Source organism: Lipotes vexillifer, unplaced genomic scaffold (genome assembly GCF_000442215.2).
Source record: "Lipotes vexillifer unplaced genomic scaffold, Lipotes_vexillifer_v1.1 scaffold312, whole genome shotgun sequence".
Classification (NCBI taxonomy): Eukaryota; Metazoa; Chordata; class Mammalia; order Artiodactyla; family Lipotidae; genus Lipotes; species Lipotes vexillifer.
Genome location: NW_006789251.1, coordinates 83,882 through 102,911, shown reverse-complemented (window position 1 = coordinate 102,911; position 19,030 = coordinate 83,882). Strand labels below are relative to the sequence as shown.

General features: G+C 37.3%; 1 protein-coding gene across 2 annotated transcripts in view; it reads left to right on the top strand.

The window, feature by feature from the left end:
• The window catches only part of RAD23B (RAD23 nucleotide excision repair protein B), a 43,994-nt gene that overhangs the window by 7,733 nt on the left and 17,231 nt on the right, over window positions 1–19,030 (top strand). For both annotated transcript variants that reach the window (XM_007462434.1, XM_007462435.1), the window contains exons 2-5: window positions 5,639–5,720; window positions 8,559–8,638; window positions 11,534–11,802; window positions 16,411–16,466. In XM_007462434.1, coding sequence (XP_007462496.1) covers window positions 5,639–5,720; window positions 8,559–8,638; window positions 11,534–11,802; window positions 16,411–16,466 — 487 coding nt within the window. The remainder of the gene's footprint in view (window positions 1–5,638; window positions 5,721–8,558; window positions 8,639–11,533; window positions 11,803–16,410; window positions 16,467–19,030) is intronic.

Here is a 19,030-nt window from a genome sequence, read left to right as displayed (position 1 = left end):
GCTGAAGGACACCATGTCTGTTCCCTATATGTCTGGATAAATACATTCCTTGTGTGATGTCTCAAAGAGCTAATTTTATAATAGAATGAACTTTATAAACCCTTTAACATTACATACCTATTCCAGCAGAGGAAGTAGACCAGCTACAAATGACTAATATGTACGAATAGGTCCTAGATACTTCAACAGGTAGATACAAATTGTTATTTGTCTCTCCCTCTGCCCTCTCCGCCACACACTTCTGGTTGAATGAGGTAGGTGGCTTCTTTGTAGTATGTTAGATCCATTTTCTGCCTATATAGAAACTTGAAAATTTACAAGTAACTTGGGAGTTTCTACTTTTCAATCTTCAAAGTCTGTGTCTGCTTTGATTGTTGAAACCATACTGTTAGGAATATATTTTATAATAGAAGAGATTAAATTGGCATAAATAGGTAGGTTTAGGAGCCTGAATACTATAGTTTCTGTGGGGGGAAATTAATACTGTATTTAAAATTATATTTTAAAAAGTAGCCTTTTGGATCATAACCCTAATTTGAGAATTGGTTGCCTTTGTTTACTGTTTATCCACATATTATTAATACTGTAGTCTTAGTTATTCTTTCAGTTAAAAAAAAAAAACAAAACTCTTGTGCCACATATTTTTCATTCCTTGGGTCCAGTGGGGAGATTTTTCCTGTTGCACTGATGTCAACCAACATCTTCATAATTCTGTTTTTAGAATTAGCAGAAACCGACTTTGTGAAAGAGATTCAGGAAATACTCCTTGGTGTCTGCACCAGTTTCTCAAATGGAAGGATACCACCCAAGGAACTGAAGAGGAAAAAGCTTTGCCCATAGCGTAAATCTATGAAATTCTTTTGTAAACATATTTGGCTTTAGGTCTCTGTTTCCTTTTGCTAATGGTTTAATTGCCAAAACTTATTTGCTCTTACTAATTTTTTTTTTTTGGTGGTACGCGGGCCTCTCACTGTTGTGGCCTCTCCCGTTGCGGAGCACAGGCTCCGGACGCACAGGCTCAGCGGCCATGGCTCACGGCCATGGCTCACGGGCCCAGCCGCTCTGTGGCATGTGGGATCTTCCTGGACCGGGGCACGAACCCGGTCCCCTGCATCGGCAGGCGGACTCTCAACCACTGCGCCACCAGGGAAGCCCGAAAGAACTACTTTTAATGGTGGTTGGCCTGAACTAGGGTAGTGCCATGGGATGCAATATAGTGTTCACATTGGGAAGCAGTTAGATGATAGGTTGGAACCACTGGATAAATGATTTAATGTGAGGAATATAGGAGAAGGAAGAGACAAATACCTCACAAGGGAATGGGGTGAAAAAGGATAACTGATCTGCTTTTGTGTTGGCACTTTTTCATAGTGATTATCTCCCTTTTGGGGAAAAAATAAAAACCATGTCAACTATGTTTAGTATTAGATGTTGAGTATATTTTTCTTTTAAAATGCACAATTTCGTAAGAGAAGTATGTGGCTAGAAAAAATTTGACTTCTTGAGTGTTAACCATGCATTGTCTCTAGTTGAATCAATGATAAACTCCCATTCTTTATCTAGGGTGAAATAAGCAGCAAAATGAAAGTTTAGTTCCTGCTTCTTGTTTGTTAGCCTTGGAGAAGCCTGATTATTTACTGGGATCATAGTGCTCAGTTTTAGATCCGTCCTGTTGAGATGACTTATTGGAAGTATTGGCACGGGGCTCAGCACAGAGGAGTCAAAACTACATCGGCTGCTGGACATAACCTTTCCAAGAGAAACCATGTGCAGAGTTGCTACCTTTTCCTTCTTTGCAACATCCAGAAAGAAGGCCTTTCTTTATAGCTGTTTTAAAGTGTGCTCAATTTGATTGAGTTAGGGAAGACTTAGACAAAGTAGTCTAGAAACCATCTTTCAGCAATTACATTATGGTTGAGATGCCTATGGGACATCCAGTGAAGGTGTCAAGTAGAGAGTCAGGAGAGAGCTGGGCTAGAGATACACATGACATATGAATGGTTCTTAAAACTAGGAGTAGATGAAATGGATTATCCTAGAAGTCTATGTAGAAGAAAAGGCAGTCTTGGGCATAGCCCTAAGTAACACTTAAAGGTCTTGCCAAGGAAGAGGATTTCAAAAAGGAGTGAACAAAGAGATAGGAGGAAAACCAGAAGAGTGTGGTGGTATGGAAGCCAAAGGAAAACAGTGCGAAAAGGAGAGATGAGTCAGTACTGTCAAATGTGGCAGAGAAGTCAAGTAATACTACAGAGAAGGACTAAGAAGTATCTGATGATGATGTTGCTGAATTTAGTGGTATTGGTGAGGGCAGTCTTGATGGAATTGTGGGAGTAGCACTACTGCAGAAAATAAGCTGCAGAATGAGAACAAAGTCTGTGCTTCAGTTTATCAGCATTGTGTTGCACCCTGGAGTAAAAAGTGTGGGGTTATGAGTAAGTAAAGACAATGTATAGTTAATTTTTTGAAAATTACTTGAGACTAAGGGGAGGAGAGGGTAGCTGACAGGAGACTGATGGTGGGGGATTTTGTGTGTTTTTAAGATGATAGAGAATTGGGTCTGTTTAAGTGTGAATGGAAATGAACTGGCTTTGAGGGAGAGGTTGAAAATAAAACTCGGCGGGGTGGGGGAGTAGGAACATAATGAATCTAGCAAGGTACTGGAGAAAGGAATTAGATTTGAAGAGAGGGATAGCTTTCACTTAGTAGGGAAGAAGATTGAGATTAGGTGGATCTGGATGCAAAAAACCATGTGTCGGTTTGGTAGCAGAAAGTTGAGGGTGTGAGTTCTTGTGGTGTCTTCTGTACCTTGAAGCAGAAAATGGTCATCTGCAGGGGGTTGGGGGGGAGTGTTGGGAATCGGATTTAGAGGAGAGTACAGGTTTCAAACAGCCTCTTGGAGGAGGGCGGAGAGGGCTAACGGGGGAACAGAAGGATTGGGGGTGGTGTTCTTTTTCTCCAGTAACATTTAGAAGACTGGATATAAATGTGGATAGGCAGCTGGTTAGACATTAAAGGTGAGATGTGTTAGCTAAGTGAGGTAGAAGAGTATGACACCGCAGTGGTTGAAGTAAATTTTATTTTGAATACTGACAAATAAATTCAACTGTGCTGGTCCAGATGTGGAGTTTTGCCTGGGAGGAGCAACAGAAAGGCAAACAAGTCTGTGATGTTAGGAAGAAAGTGATAGAAGCAGTGGCATTATTGTCTAAGCTGAATAGAGCTTGCAGTGAAGATCAGAATGAATGAAAGTAGAGGCTCAAGGAACCAAAGTTGTAATGAGATGCAAGACCAGGTGTAGTGAACAGTTACTGAGAGAGCTGGTGGGAATAGGAGATTGGCACTTAACCATTTCAAAGAGCATTTTGGGGATGATGAGATTCAGCCTGTGTCCTGAATGACTGTGAGTAGATGACTTAAGTGGATTGGTAGGAAAGATCATTGGGTTGAGGTTAAGGAACAATGCCAGAAGTTTGGACAGGTCAGGGAACCTGGTTCCAAAGTCTGGTTCACTTATTTTCTTTTTTTTTTTTTTTGATGCAGTTGTAAACAGGATTGTTTACTACAAGGTATTTTTTTTAATCTTTATTGAGATATACTTCAAATACTACAAAAGTTCACGTATTTTCTTTGACACATGACCCAAGGTGGTTTTGCTGCGTTGAATCCACACACACACACCCACACCCTCTGCCCCCAAAATGTCAAGGTGTCCTGGCATATTGCCCACAAAACATTATATCATTTGATACCCTCATTCTGAGAGTGTGTCTCTTCACACTTAACACCAAAAATTGTTCAAGACAGTCTTTTCCGGTATGACTGTCTATTGGATTAATGATGTCTGACATTAAAATTTGTGCTTTTGGTTACTAATGATGTTGAGCTTTTCTTTTTATTGGGTGTATAATTGTGAATTGCCTGCCCCTGTCATTTGTCCATTTTTCTGTTGGCACAAGAACCATTTTCTACCATTTCTCTTAATTTATTTTATTTGCATTTTTCTTTTGTTATGTGTCTTGTTATTTCTATTTGAGTTGCGTGCTTAGTTTATTAATTTTCCTTCTTGTTTAATAATAAACATGTTTAGTGTTAGTCTATGATTACTTTTTTAACCACATCATATAAGTATTGTTATATAGAGTTCTCATTGTTATGTTCTTAGTATTCTTTAATCACAGTTTTGATTTTTTGAAGCAATGTTATTTAGTAGTAAAATGACTAGAGGGTTTTTTTGTTGTTGTTTGTCCTCCTTTCCCACTCTTAATCATATATATAGCGGGTTGAGATTCTTGTGATGGATTTCCACTTTGGGGATATCAGAATAGCAGTGATGCTACTGGCCCACTTCAGGAAGATCAGTATAGCAGGGTGATTTCTGTGGCATTTGCAAAATACTCTGCTCCAAAGCTTGGAGTCAGAAGAGCTGGTTTTGGATTTCAGCTACTACTTATAGTAGCAGTGTGATTTGGGGAGGAACCCTCCCTTTTGTATCCCTATCGTGACAGTTTTCCATTTAAAGCTCAGAGCTATCAATTCAGACTTTTTTTTTTTTTTTTTTTTTTTTTTGCCTCTCACTCTTGTGGCCTCTCCCGTGGCGGACGCGCAGGCTCAGCAGCCATGGCTCACGGGCCCAGCCGCTCGCGGCACGTGGGATCTTCCCGGACCGGGGCACGAACCTGAGTCCCCTGCATCAGCAGGCGGATTCTCAACCACTGTGCCACCAGGGAAGCCCCAGACAATTTTTAGAAGAATTCTGGGAACTGAAGGAAATGGAATTTTCCCCCTTGATTCTTGGTCATTTAAAGTAGTGAAATTTAGTTCCATTATGTCTCCTTGCCTTTTTTTTTTTTTTTTTACTCCTATGCCACCTTACTTCAGATGTTGATTGCACTCTTTTTCTAAGTATCATTACTTCATAATGAACCTGTGGTCATGTAATTTTAGGGATGGAAGACCATAAAGATCATGTATTCCAGTCCCTCTTTATAGATGAGACTGATGTTGAGAAAAACTGAGCTACTTGTTCAAGATCATTGAAGTAATACAGTGGTTCTCAACTTTGGCCGAACTTTGAAACCAACTGTAAAGCTTTTCAAAAATATTGATGTCCAGACCCACCCTCAGAAATTATATTTTAATTCGTCTTTATAAAGCTCCCTCAGGTGATTATAATGAAACATTAGCCACTTTTAAAGTGAATAATTTGCCTTTTAACATTCACATTTAACTTTTTTTATTATTATTGTGGACAAGACCACTTTATTTCTTAGACCTTTTAGATTAGAGAGCTTTTCTTTACTTTCTTACTCTGTGAGAAATAAGCCCATAAACTTTATAGTGAGAATCAAAACTTTCTGCTTTTGAAACCTTTATTTTGAATAGACTTATAAAGTCAACTGGTAAAGTCTTTTTTTAAAAAACTGTACGTGGAAAAGATGGTAAAGCAGTTTATACTTATACCTAGTAGTATGGGTTGTTAATAATAGGTCTTTTTGACGTAATCTTATAAAGACATGATCTTTGAAGTTTTTGGAGTCATTAATAGTATATATAAAATTTTTATCTTGCATCATTTGTTCAGATTCTGGATTTTCATTTGCTTAGACTTTTTCAAAAATTAAAAAATTTTTTCCTATAGGTAAGAGCACTGAAAGAGAAGATTGAATCTGAAAAGGGTAAAGATGCCTTTCCTGTAGCAGGTCAAAAATTAATTTATGCAGGTATGCATTAAATGCTGAAATTAATATGCCATTTTCTTGTGTACTGTGACATTCTTTAGTTTTAGAAATTGCCGTCTTACAAACGGCAATTTGATTGTCAATACAAATTGATTGTCAGAAACATTGTACAAATAAAAGCAGAGAATGAACAGTCATTTGAATGTTATTAATATTCAGTCCTCTGTTTTTTCACATTTGCTTTATATATTTCTCCATCCAGTGATGTTAGATAGTTTTGTCTTTTGTAAGTATTATGTAATTGGCTATATTTGTTTTGTTTTTTGAATTAAAAAATTTTTTATTGAATTAGTTTGTGTGACATTGTATAAGATGTACAGGATGTTACTCCGATACACTTATATATTGTAATATGATTGCCAGTGTAACGATATTTATCAGATTACATGATTAGCAGTACAGTGTTATTGTCTGTGTTCATTATACTGTGCATTAGATCTCTATGGCTTATTTACTACTCATTAGAAGTTCGTACTCTTAAACACCATCACTCTTATCTTCCCCACGCCCCATACCCTTGGTAACCACCAAGGTAAAATACTTTTCTTTTTATAAGTTTAGGTTTTTAGATTCCACATATAAGTGATATCATACTTAGCATAATGTTCTCAAGGTTCATCATATTGTCGCAGACGGCAGGATATCTTCTTTCTCATGGGTGAATAATATTGTGTATATGGGTCACGTCTTTTTTATCCATTCATCCATTGATGGGCATTTTGGATTGTTTCCATATCTTAGCTATTGTGAATAGGGCTGCTGTAGAGATGGGAGTGCATATGTCTTATCAAAATCCTGTTTTCATTTTCTTTGGGTATATACCCAAAAGTGGAATTGCTGGATCATATGGTAGATCTATTTTTAATTTTTTAAGGAACTTCCATATACTCCATAGTGGTTGGACCAATTTACATTCCCACCAACACTGTATAAGGATTCATTTTTCACCACAACCTCACCAGCCCCTCTTGTTTCTTGTCTTCTTGATGGTAGCTATTCTAACAGGTGTGTGGTAATACCTTGTTTTGATTTGCATTTCCCTGATGCTTAGTGATGTTTGGCATCTTTTCATCTGTCTGTTGACTATTTCGATGTCCTCTTTGGAGAAATGTTGGTTTACTCTGCTGATTTTTAATCAGATTGTTTGGTTTTTTGTTATTGAGTTGACTGAGTTCTTTATGTATTTTGGATATTAACCCCATATCTGATATATGGTTTTCAAAATTTTTCTCTCATTCTGTAGAATTCTTTTCATTTTGTTATTTGTTTCTTTTGCTGTGCAGAGCTTTTGAGTTTGGTGTAGTCCCATTTGTCCATTTGTTTTGTTTTATTTTTTTGTGATTTTGGCATCATGCCCAAAAAATTATTGCCAAGAGCAAAATCTCTGGCTTTCTTCCCTACACTTACTTGCAGGAGTTTTATGGTATCCGGCCTTAAGTCTTTGATCCATTTCAAGTTAATTTTTGTGAGTGGTGCAAGATAGGGGTCCACGTGTTTCTTCAGTTTTCCCATCAAGCTGAGCATCTTTTTTAATCTATTGGAATGAAACCATTTATACTGATTATGTGTATTAATGTACTTGGAATCATTCCTGTGAAATTAAATTTCAGTTTATCTGTTTTTTAAATAAAATACCAAAATTGAAGAGTGCAGACCTTATATGTCAAAAGACACTATAAATAAGCGACAGGAGAAGGAAGATTAATATTCAGATTATATAAAGAGCTCTTACAAATCAGTAAGGGGAGGATGACCCAATTAAAAAGCAACAAAGGATATTGAATAGGAAATTGTAAATTAACTAGCCTCACTAGTAACCAGAAAAATGTGTGTTAAAAATAGACTTGATATGTGAATTTTGTGGAGAAAATTCTTTTCTTTGTTCTTGAGAAGAAATACTGAGCACTGTCATTGTAGATGTCAGTAAGGTGGATCTTAAGTTGCCCATGGATTCTTGTCTCTTCCTACATAGAGATTTTGAAGTATTTTCTTAACTGAGGTGGTTTAGAGGCAACACCAGCCCTGTGATGAGGAATCAGAAGCCTGAAGAGATGCATGTAGTTGATGGCAGACATAAAACTAGAATTTCTGCTTCCTAGTCTTGGCCTGTTTTTTCAATCCTATGCAGAGTAGAGACACTGTTCCCTTTTGTCTTAATGCTTGCAGCTTTTGATTCAATAACTTTTTAAAAATGGTAAACGAATTTCAAGGAAAAGGAAGCCTGAAGGAATCCTGACCTTACATTTGTCCTTCTGCATGACTAAAATCTTACATAGTCTGTGTGCCTTACTCAGTTCTATATTATCTTACCATTTCTGTGTATCAGGACACTATGAGTATCTTATTTTTATAGCAGTAGAACATTTCTGTGTTGCAGGTATCCAGTATTTGTGGGAGCAGGCAGTTCGTTCATTTTTCCTTCCATCAAGAGGGATTATAGGTTATTCCGGGGAAGGGGTGGGGAATCCTTGAGCATCTCAAAATTGAATTTTATTTGTCTTCATGATCTCCTCTTTCTCAGGACCTAGTTAATATTTCCTTACCCAGCAAGTCTTTTTTATTATAAGTAATAATTTTTAAGAAATGCTTGGGATTGAGATATCTACATACAGTATATGAGTTCGCTATCTTTTAGTCCAATGCTTATTTATGCCTTCTTAACTAATCATGTATCCACTTATGTTTATCTTGGCTGACTGGTTAATCTTTTTCTTTGGGGAAAGTTTTAATAGAATTGATGTTGGTGATTGTTTTAACCTCAGTTAGTGTAAGACAAAGTTACGGTGCTTTCGGTAATATGTTTTTTCCTTAATGTGCTAGGCAAAATCCTCAATGATGATACTGCTCTAAAAGAATATAAAATTGATGAGAAAAACTTCGTGGTAGTTATGGTGACAAAAGTAAGTATCTTTATGCATGTGAGTTTAAAAAAAAAAAAAAAAGATGATCCCAGGTCTTGCTAAAACTTTCAAGTGAAAACAGTTTATACACATCCATAGTGGCATGCACTTAATTGTTATTAAAGATTTTAACAGTTTGCTTTGAGTCAACTATAAAGTTAATAGTTTTATATATTTGTAGTTTGAGCATAATTTTAAATATGTCAAAACAACTGTTAGTGAAGTGTCATGTTAAAAATTATTAGGTATTGTTGGATTAGTAAAATCACTAATTGTATAATTATTAGAGAATGTGATTCTTAGAAATTGAATAAATGTTTCTCATTTTGTAGTTTTTAATAAGAGTGCCTTAAAAGGATTTGCTAAATGATGTACTAGACCTAACAAATACTTCAGGGCCGAAAAGACATATAGATTAACAATTTCAGCGATATTTCTTAGCCAGTGGGATAGATTTTTAGAAACTAAAAAAGGGACAAGACAGCTAAGAGAATGATGGAATGATTATTGTGAGAAGGTTTTTAACAGGAACTTTTTTGTGATTTATTGGACTGAAATAAAAGTCAAAAGTTTTTATCTAAAGCAGAGAATGAATATGGATTCTTTCAGGATTTTTGTTTTATTTATATACTTGTTTAAAGATATGTAAACATGCAGTAGAGAGTTAAGACAAATAGAGGAGTGGTGGTGCTCATGATACTTTTAGGACTGAATTATGATCCTAAATTCTAAACTCCTAATAATCTCAGAAGAGTAGTGTTACTTGTAGCACCCAAAATAAGTTTAAATAGGTAATTGGAAACCAGTTTGTCAAAGACTGAAAATAGAATAAATGTGAGTTTCTTTTAAAGTCTCAAAGTAATTGATATTTGCAGTAGAAAACAAAGTTGAAGAAGTAAATTTTTTTTAACATCTCTATTGGAGTATAATTGCTTTACGGTGGTGTGTTAGTTTCTGCTTTATAACAAAGTGAATCAGTTATACATATACATATGTTCCCATACCCCCTCCCTCTTGCGTCTCCCTCCCTCCCACCCTCCCTATCCCACCTCTCTAGGTGGTCACAAAGCACCGAGCTGATCTCCCTGTGCTATGTGGCTGCTTCCCACTAGCTATCTGTTTTACATTTGGTAGTGTATGTATGTCCATGCCACTCTCTCACTTTGTCCCAGCTTACCCTTCCCCCTCCCTGTATCCTCAAGTCCATTCTCTAGTAGGTCTGCGTCTTTATTCCTGTCCTGCCCCTAGTGAACAAGTAAGTTTTAATTATGGAATACTTTTGTAGTGACAAATGAAAAGCAGCTAAACAGTTTACATGTACTGGACTTTATTTTTTTTTTAATCTATTAACCATATTGATTTTGCTATATTTAAGCACTTATTAAATGTTAAACTTTAAATACACAGGAACAGAATCATATGAGGAAACTTTGCCTCATCTAGTTTTTTCAAAAATTGTGGTACTCAACACAAAATTTACAGATTTAACCATTTTTAAGTGTTTGGTTCATTGGCATTAGGTGCATTCACATTGTTGTGTAGCCATCACCACCATCTGTTTCTAAACCTTTTTTCATTTTCCCAGACTGAAACTCTGTACCTGTTAAACAGTAACTACCCATTTCCCCTGCCCCCCAGCCCCTGACACCACTGTTCTCCTTTCTATGAATTTGACTACTCTTCATACCTCGTATAAGTGGAATCATACAGTATTTGTCCTTTTGTGACTTGTTTATTACCCTTAGTATAATGTCTTCAAGGTTCATCCACATTGTAGCATGTGCCAGAATTTCTGTCCTTTTTAAAGGCTGAATAGTATTCCGTTGTCTAGTTTTATCATACATAGTACATAGTGGAAAATGTGGTAGCCACACATTTGGGTATGTATTTGTTATGGTCTTATTTCCTTTAGTATTATAGTAACGTTGACTATTTAGAACATAACTAAGAGTTAAGCAGGATAGGTAAGTCCCATCCCCCTACCTTGCACAAGGCACTTTTTTCCAGTACACTCTATACTAGCTCAAATAGAACAAGGCACAAATCCACTTATTGCTAATTACAGTTTGTTGATTTATACTTGGGGCAAATTATGTTGAATTTTAATCTCATCTTCCATCAAATCAGTTACCTTTTCACCTTAGGTAAGTTATGAGCTAAGCAGGTAGTGAGCATTGATAGGCTGTAGGAGAAGAATAAAACTCATATAATATGATTTTTACCCATATGTAATTGCTTTTTTCTTGGTGGGAATGTTTATGGCTCTGATTCTAGTTCAGAAAGTGCTGAGCATGCGGTTATAACTTTATTTGGCCTTTATTTGTTGGTTTAACTGTATATACATCTCAAAAGTTATGTTAATCTCTTTGTACTTACACCTATTGGCTTGTAGTCAATATTGGGATTTTCTTCCCTCCTCTAAAATACAGTAGACTTTCTGGCATGTTCATTAATCATACTTCTGTTTATACTTTCATTTCAAGAAAGTTATTTTTGTTGCTTTCAAATGACGATAAATACTTTGAAGTTGTAACCAAGAAACTTTAATTGTGAAGTTTGGGGGGGGGGATTACGTGGTTCTTTTTCTGGATACACATTCTGTACGTTTTAAGATATTTGCTTCTTTTGGTTCTTTTTCATAATGATCCGACGACTGAAACCGTTGGCTAAAGCTAATGGAAGTTGATAGTTAATATACATGCTTTCATCAGCTTTGAAAGAATAACATAAATAGTGATTCAGATTGCCACTATTGATCACTCATTATGTCACCTTACAAAATTATTTTCAAGTTACAAACTTGTATTAGTGTTATGTTTGTTTGTAGCATCCAGAGATCAGGTAATAATGCAGTGTTTTATCATAATGCATTATTTTGATTTGTAATGTGTTTAGCCCAAAGCAGTGACAGCACCAGCACCAGTTACAACTCAGCAATCAAATTCTGCCACCACTACCACAGTTAGTTCCTCCACAGCACCAGCTGTGGTTCAGGCCCCAACCCCTGCCCCCACTTTGGCTCCCACTCCCACACCTGCATCTGTCACTCCAGCATCAACGACAGCGTCTTCTGAACCTGCACCTGCTAGTGCAATGAAACAAGAGAAACCTGCAGAAAAGCCAGCAGAAACACCAGTGGCTGCTAGCCCAACATCAACTGACAGGTAAGAACTGGATTCTAGGAAATTGTATAGGAATATGTTCATAACAGTGACTTCATGAATGTATTTATTTTGATTATTGTTTTGATCAAACTAACTTTTTATTTACTATGTTAAACTTTTTCTAAACTTTGAACCCTGACTAAAGCAGTATGCTTGTGTCTGTTCGGTAATCTGAATTTGTATACTCTGCATTGTTTTTTTTTCTCCCAGGGTGAAGGGAAAGGGGTCAAAGTCATTATTCATTTTGTGTAGAAAAGTTAGGAAATACAAATGACCAAAAAGAAGAAGAATTATAAAATAATCTGACAGTATATTATAGCTTGACACATTATAAATAACTTGACATTTGTCCCCCAATCATTATTATATTTGACCTATATTCTTTGACTATTGTCACATCTATCATAAACATCCTTCCATGTCAGTAAATTTTTCCAGTTGCTACATAGTATTGTGTTTGGGTCTAACATTTGTTAGGTCTTAACCTTAGAAAAGAAATTAACGTCTTTGGATTTTTCCTCATCTGTAAAATGTGGATGACAGCAGGACCTATCTCATAGAGTTGTTATAAGGATTAAATGAAATAAGTGAAAGATACGAAATAGCACATGGCACACAGTATGTGCTGAGTAAGTATCTACATCTTTGTGAAGTTGTATAGAAATTTAAGTTTTTGCCTATGTAGATCTTTAGAACAGAAGAAAACGTGCTGGGATATTTGGGGAGCAAAAAAAAGTTCTTGTGGGAAGTTGGCAGTTAGGATTATTGAGTAGTTTGTGACAAAGGTTTTTTTCCCCAATGATAAATAAAATAACCAAAACAATGCTTCAGTTCTCTCGGCTGGAAATCATACATGGGAATCTCTTCTTTATCTGAGAGCCTGAGTTGCTTTGTGTCCAGTATGTATTGGCACTGAAGCAAGCGGTTTGTATTTTGTGACTTTGGTGCAACTCAGGACCTCAGTGGCAGTAGGGTCCTGGAATCAGGACCAGTCACAGTGGAAAACTATGCAGCATTTGGAAACACTGACATAGAAGGATGTCTGTGATAAATACAATGATGAGAAAGAATTTAGTCATGAATTCTTTCTCATCATCTTTCATTTTAGTGTTCTGTCTTTGAGTGCCGTTTCTTTGACTCAGTCAGCCATGTTGGGAGGGGTTTGAGTCACCTGGTTTGTTGCTGCTTCGGGCCTCTTTTCAAAGATTTAATTCCCCAAGAGAACACAGGTCCAGGTAGTAAAATATTTTCCCTATGTCAGCCTGCTGTACTTTGCTTTAGGCATTCTGAAACACTGTTGCCTAATTTGGTACTTCTCCCATGTGCAGCTAGAATTGCATACAGTCACCCTTAACTAGTGGGAGACAACCCAGAGTCGGCCTATGCTATTGCATCAAAAGGCTGTTACATCTTTTCTGTGTATGGCAGGGAACTTATAAATTTCACAAATTGGTTTTCCAAATCATTTAAACATTGTAAACTTAATTAAATATGTCTTGAGTTGGTACAGTATATCTTATTTTCTTAATTGCTTTAAGCTCCTTTTAAAAAGCTCCATAGTGTAAGAATTCCCAAATTGATCAATCCATTTTAATGTGCTAATATCATCAATTCAAGTTTTTTTATTATCTCTATTCTTTTTATTTCTTCTTGGGGGTACAGTTTTATTCATCTGTTCTCAAGAGTCAGGATTATCTTTTCAGACCCATAGAGATTACATAAAGGAGTTGATGGTCAGAAAAGCAGACTCCAGAGTTGCCTACTTACTTGGGCTTTGTACACCAACCTTTTACTCTTATTTATCTATTTATTTATTTTTGGCTTCTTTTGGTTCTTTGTTGCTGTGTGTGGCTTTCTCTAGTTGCGGTGAGTGGGGACTACTCTTCGTTGCAGTGTGTGAGCTTCTTATTGCGGTGGCTTCTGTTGTTGCAGAGCACGGGCTCTAGGCGCACGGGCTTCAGTAGTTGTGGCACGTGGGCTCAGTAGTTGTGGCTCACAGGCTCTAGAGTGCAGGCTCAGTAGTTGTGGCGCATGGGCTTAGTCGCCCAGCGGCCTGTGGGATCTTCCCAGGCCAGGGCTCGAACCCGTGTCCCCTGCAATTGGCAGGCGGATTCTTACCCACTGTGCCACCAGGGAAGCCCAACCCTATACTCTTATTTCCCCAAATTATACACCTCAGAGAAGGATAGCACAGAAAGGGAAGGATGAGGGAAGCTCAGAAAACCAGCTGCTTAACTGTGCCTTAGTTTCTTCATTTGTGCTATAAAACATTTAGTGTCTTATAAAGCACAGAACTCAGTGAGATAATTATCAAGAGATATACGCTGGTATGAATTTGAGGAGTGTCAGAAAGTTTGTTTATCACCCTGGCCTGACATTTCATTATTAGGGATTTGTTTCTTTAGGTCAGTTTTGTTCTTTAAAAACCACATATTGCAGTGCAAATTCCACTTGTTGATATCTACATTAGAGAAACTGCACTTGTGCACAAGGACTGTATTGCTTGTAATTGAGGACATATTGGAACCAACCTAAATATCCATTAGTAAGGGCATGACTTGACATGTTATTTGTATTAGAGAACTGTGCTATTCAAGTGTGGTAGTGAATAGGCAAAACATCAGCATCACTGGGAGTTTGTTTGAAATTAATTGTTAGGCTCCACCCTAGACTCTAAATAAGAATTTCTGGGCGTGGGTCCTAGAAATCTGTATTCTAAGAAGCTCTCCTGGTGAATTCTTAGGCTTCCTAAAGTTTGAGGAGCTCTGATATCCAATACTACAGGCCATTTAAAGTATGCAGTATATGTGCATATTAAATAAATGTGGTTTCAAGGCTTTGTTATCAAGTGAAAATAGCAGATTGCAGAACAGTATAGGCAGTAACCACAAACCAAACAAAAGCCACATAACAACATTGCATATTTTCTGTGGGTGGCATATTAATGTGTAGAAAAACAGTAGCAGAGGGACAACACACTAACTGATAAAGTGGTTTCCTCTGCGGATGGGGAGGGGAGGAGTGTTGAGGCAGAATCAAGATTGAATGGTGGTTAAACGGTATCTCAGTCTTATCTGTAATGTTTAAAAAGAAATTTTAAAACAATGTGCAAAAATAGCACAAATTGTTCTGTAAAAGAACAGTAACAAAGGGGTCTAATTCTACCAGATAGTAAAATGTATTATGCATGGTAATGATTACAATTTAGTATGGCTCTTAACTAGAAAGACTGCTTGGTGAAATAGTAGTCTAGAAACAGACCAAAATACATATGATTAATACATTTGACTATAGAAAGAATTTAAAGGTTGGAAACCAAACAAAAAATATCTTTATAGTTTGATTTGGTCAATTAAATGGAATACTATGCATCCCTGGGGAAAATTTAGGCAGTTGTAGTTCTGCTGACATGCAGTAATTGTTCAAACACACAACAACAAGACACAGGTCAGGTCTAAGGCAGGAGAATTTGTTTTCCTATATATATAGTATAGAACTGTAGTATATAGTTCTTTTTGAAATTTTGCCTTCTACATGTTAATTTTACTATCTAGTTGATGAACCTATGTTAAAAATTATACCAAAGGATTGTCTTAATCATAACAATCATGTTGAGTGTTATGATACCAGGCACTTTGCTGAGCACTTTACCAGCAGTAACCCTACCCACAGCACTTAGGGATACATGGGTACCATTGTTGACCTCATTGTGTTGGTGAAGAACTGACTGAGGCTTACAAAGTAATTTATGAATTCAAACTTAGGTATTTCCGTTACTCTTACTATGCTGTAGGGTTTTCTAAGAACTGAAGTCTACTGTGTTTTGTTTCTAAAATTGGGACAGAGGTATATGTGTGTATTGTGTTGTGTGTATGTTTTACTCAAAACTGCTTTACCACTTTTGTAAACCTCAGTTTATTTTTCTTTGGCCTTCTCTTCATGGTCTTTCATTATTGTGTTTGTGTCTTCTTTGTTTTCTAGACTCATCTTCTGCAATTGCCTAACCAAACTTAGTCCTTTTAAACTGGCTTAAAACTTGTTTACAGCTTGGGTCTATCCTGCCTCTGCATCTTTTTGTTTATGCGACATTCCTTGACCTGAAGGCTTTCTTGGCAGTTTCTGTGTTCAGAACTTAACTATAAGACCTAAATGAAATTCTACTATGTAAAGACTTCCCAGGCCTTTCCAGCCTAATGCAGTTTCTGCATGTGCTGTTTATCATATACAGCTTTTGATATTTCTTTTACTGTGACTTGATTTATAGATTATTTAATTTTTCTTGTAAATTCTTTCAGGGAATTAGTTGTGTGTTATCTTTTTTGTATTCCTTAAATGGTAAGCTCTCTGTAAGGATGTTCTTTTATATCTTTGGACATTTTAAATGATGGATTTGCAGAACAGAATGAGTATTAAAATTGAAGATTCTTCCCATGCCGTAAATGTTATGGATAAAGCTTTGGGGTTTAATCTGGAAGCCTGTTTGAACACTGTGGCCAGACTTCTACATTCAATTAAAATCAAAGAATCTCTGCAAATTGGATAGCTACTAAACTTTAAGGTAGATTTTACATACTTTCTGATACATGATTTTCTAAAAACATTTTACAGTACATCAGGTGATTCTTCTCGGTCAAACCTTTTTGAAGATGCAACAAGTGCACTTGGTAAGTATCTACATTGTAAATTACCTTGTAGGAGATAGGGAGGAGGTTTAAGTTTCATTTTTCTAGATCACGAAAATGTTCATTTTCATGGTTGCTTATAATCAAGCGGCTAAATGATTTAGATAATTCAGTTGATGTTACTGAAGACTTTTGTAAGTTAATGTTTTATATATTGAATCCTTTAAATTGTATTGTTAGAGTTAAGCATACTTCTTGCCTTAAAGCAGATAATTTTCCATTTTCCAAAGTGGGTTTTAAATGAGGTTTTAACAAAGTTTGATCTGTGTACAGGTTTATTACAAAGTATCTTTGAAATGAGTATAAGATGTTACTAAATCTGTCTCACATTTCATCTTTATTCACCTCCAGCCTTTATTCCACCTTGTAGCCTTATAGGTCCCCATCTGCATCTTGTTGCTTGTATTGTACTTGCAGTGAAAGTGCCTTTTTATCCTGACTTTCAGTTTTACCTGTTGAATAATGTCTTTCCATCCTTCCCTTCACACCTAATCTCTAATCTGTCTGGGGTTTTTTGCCCATTTTCCCACTGTAACTATACCTGGTACAGTGCCTGCTATAAGTACTCATTATTGGTCTGTTGGGTGGCAACCCCATTCCTGCCCTTTGGTACTCTTCTGTTACATGAAATGGTAGGGAGGTAGAAGGCTGGGAACAGGTGGGAATGGCAGCTTCAGTAGAGCATGGGCTTCTGGATTCCTTGTTTAGCTGCTACAGCAGCAAGGTTCCAACAGCAGTAGTATCTCACAAGATATGGGATTGGCCCTCTGACCTAATTGAACTTGAACTCCATGGTGCCCTCATTGCCATGGAAAATGGCTGGCTGATTTTCCATAGCACATAGGGGCAAAATAGTTGTTTAATCAACTTAAGATCACCTGGATGTACCAAACCCACATTCCTATCTTTGAGAGACTGTTTCTGGGATTACTCTGCTTCATATGAGTTAGTGTCCAACAATCAGGAAAACAGAAATCACTCTATTTCAAACAGGAAAAGGCTTAATCTTAGGAAATTGTTACAGAGGTGCTGGAACAGCTCAAGATTACACAGAGATGAGTAAAGGGCTCTGTAGCCTCAGAGCTGAAACCAGCTAGCACGTGCCCCTGCTGCTGTCGGAGGCTGTGGCTGTTGCCGTTGCTGCTTCAGCTGGAATGCATTGATGCTGCTGGGCGGAAGCCCAGGAGTCCACAGCTCTAGTTGCTCCTGCTCTGGTCTCTGGTGGTGGTGTCTTACCTTTTACACCTTGCATCTCTTAGAACAGCAGTTCTCAACTGTATAGTCTCGGGACCCCTTTACTCTTGCATCTTTAATTTATCCAGTCTTTATGTTGATACCTTGCTTCTTTAAATATTTCTTCTTTGACTTCTGTGACACCACTCTTTTCTTGAACTGTACCTCTGACTATTCCTTCTCAGGCTTTCTGGTTAATTCTTTCTATCTCACCTGGCTTTTAAATGTATGAGTTTTCTTTGGTTCTGCTCTAGGTCGTAGTTCAAAGTTCAGACATGGGAATGGCAAATACCACCCATATACAGTTGACACTTGAACAGCACAGGGGATAGGGGCGCCGACCCCATGTAGTCAAAAATCCATCTATAACTTTACAGTCAGGCCTCTGTATCCACGGTTCTGCATCTGCAGATTCAACTAACTATGGATCATGTAGTAGTGTACTAGGAATAGACTTAATCTGATTATTAGTGGATCTATACAGTTCAAACCCATATTGTCCAAGGGTTAACTGTACTACAAGGATTCTCAGAATTAAAACTCTAGTGCATATCTCCCTCTGACTTCCCAGACTCATTCTTTAAGCTGCCAGCTGGAAAACGTATAACCTCCACAAACTCCTTAGGTTCCAAATTTATTAATTTTTAATTCTCCCATCTGATTCTTCTCCTTTGTTCCCTTCTTGCTTGCATCATCTTCCACTCTCTACCAAAGTATTGGCATCAACCTTGACCCTCTGCCTCTCTTGGCCCAGTGAGGCCAGGAGTCCTATTGATCCTCCTTCCTAAAGTCTCTGGAATATTTGTTTCTACTGCCACTTAATTGCCTTGGTTCATGTCCTTACCTTACTGATGCTCTTCTGTTACCCTCTTTTAGCTGGTCTATTCCCTGCCACAGTGGAGTTTCTGAAAGGCAAATCTAAATGAGGTCATTGTTCCTTTCACAGCACCTCCTAACCTAGAAGATAAGTACAAGACTTCTTTTTTTTTAATATTTATTTATTTTTGGCTGTGTTGGGTCTTAGTTGCGGCATGCGGAATCTTTCCTTGTGGCGTGCAGGCTCTTTGTTGCAGTGCGTGGGCTTCTCTGTAGTTGTGGTGTGTGAGCTCAGTAGTTGTGTCATGCGGGCTTAGTTGCCCTGTGGCCTGTGGGATCTTAGTTCCCCGACCAGGGATCGAACCCACATCCCCTGTGTTGGAAGGCAGATTCTTAACCACCAGGGAAGTCCCCCCAAACTCATTCTTAATGACATCTTCTTCATCACTGCTTCTTCAGTCTCATTAGCTCTGTCTCATGTTGTTCATTGCCCCTAA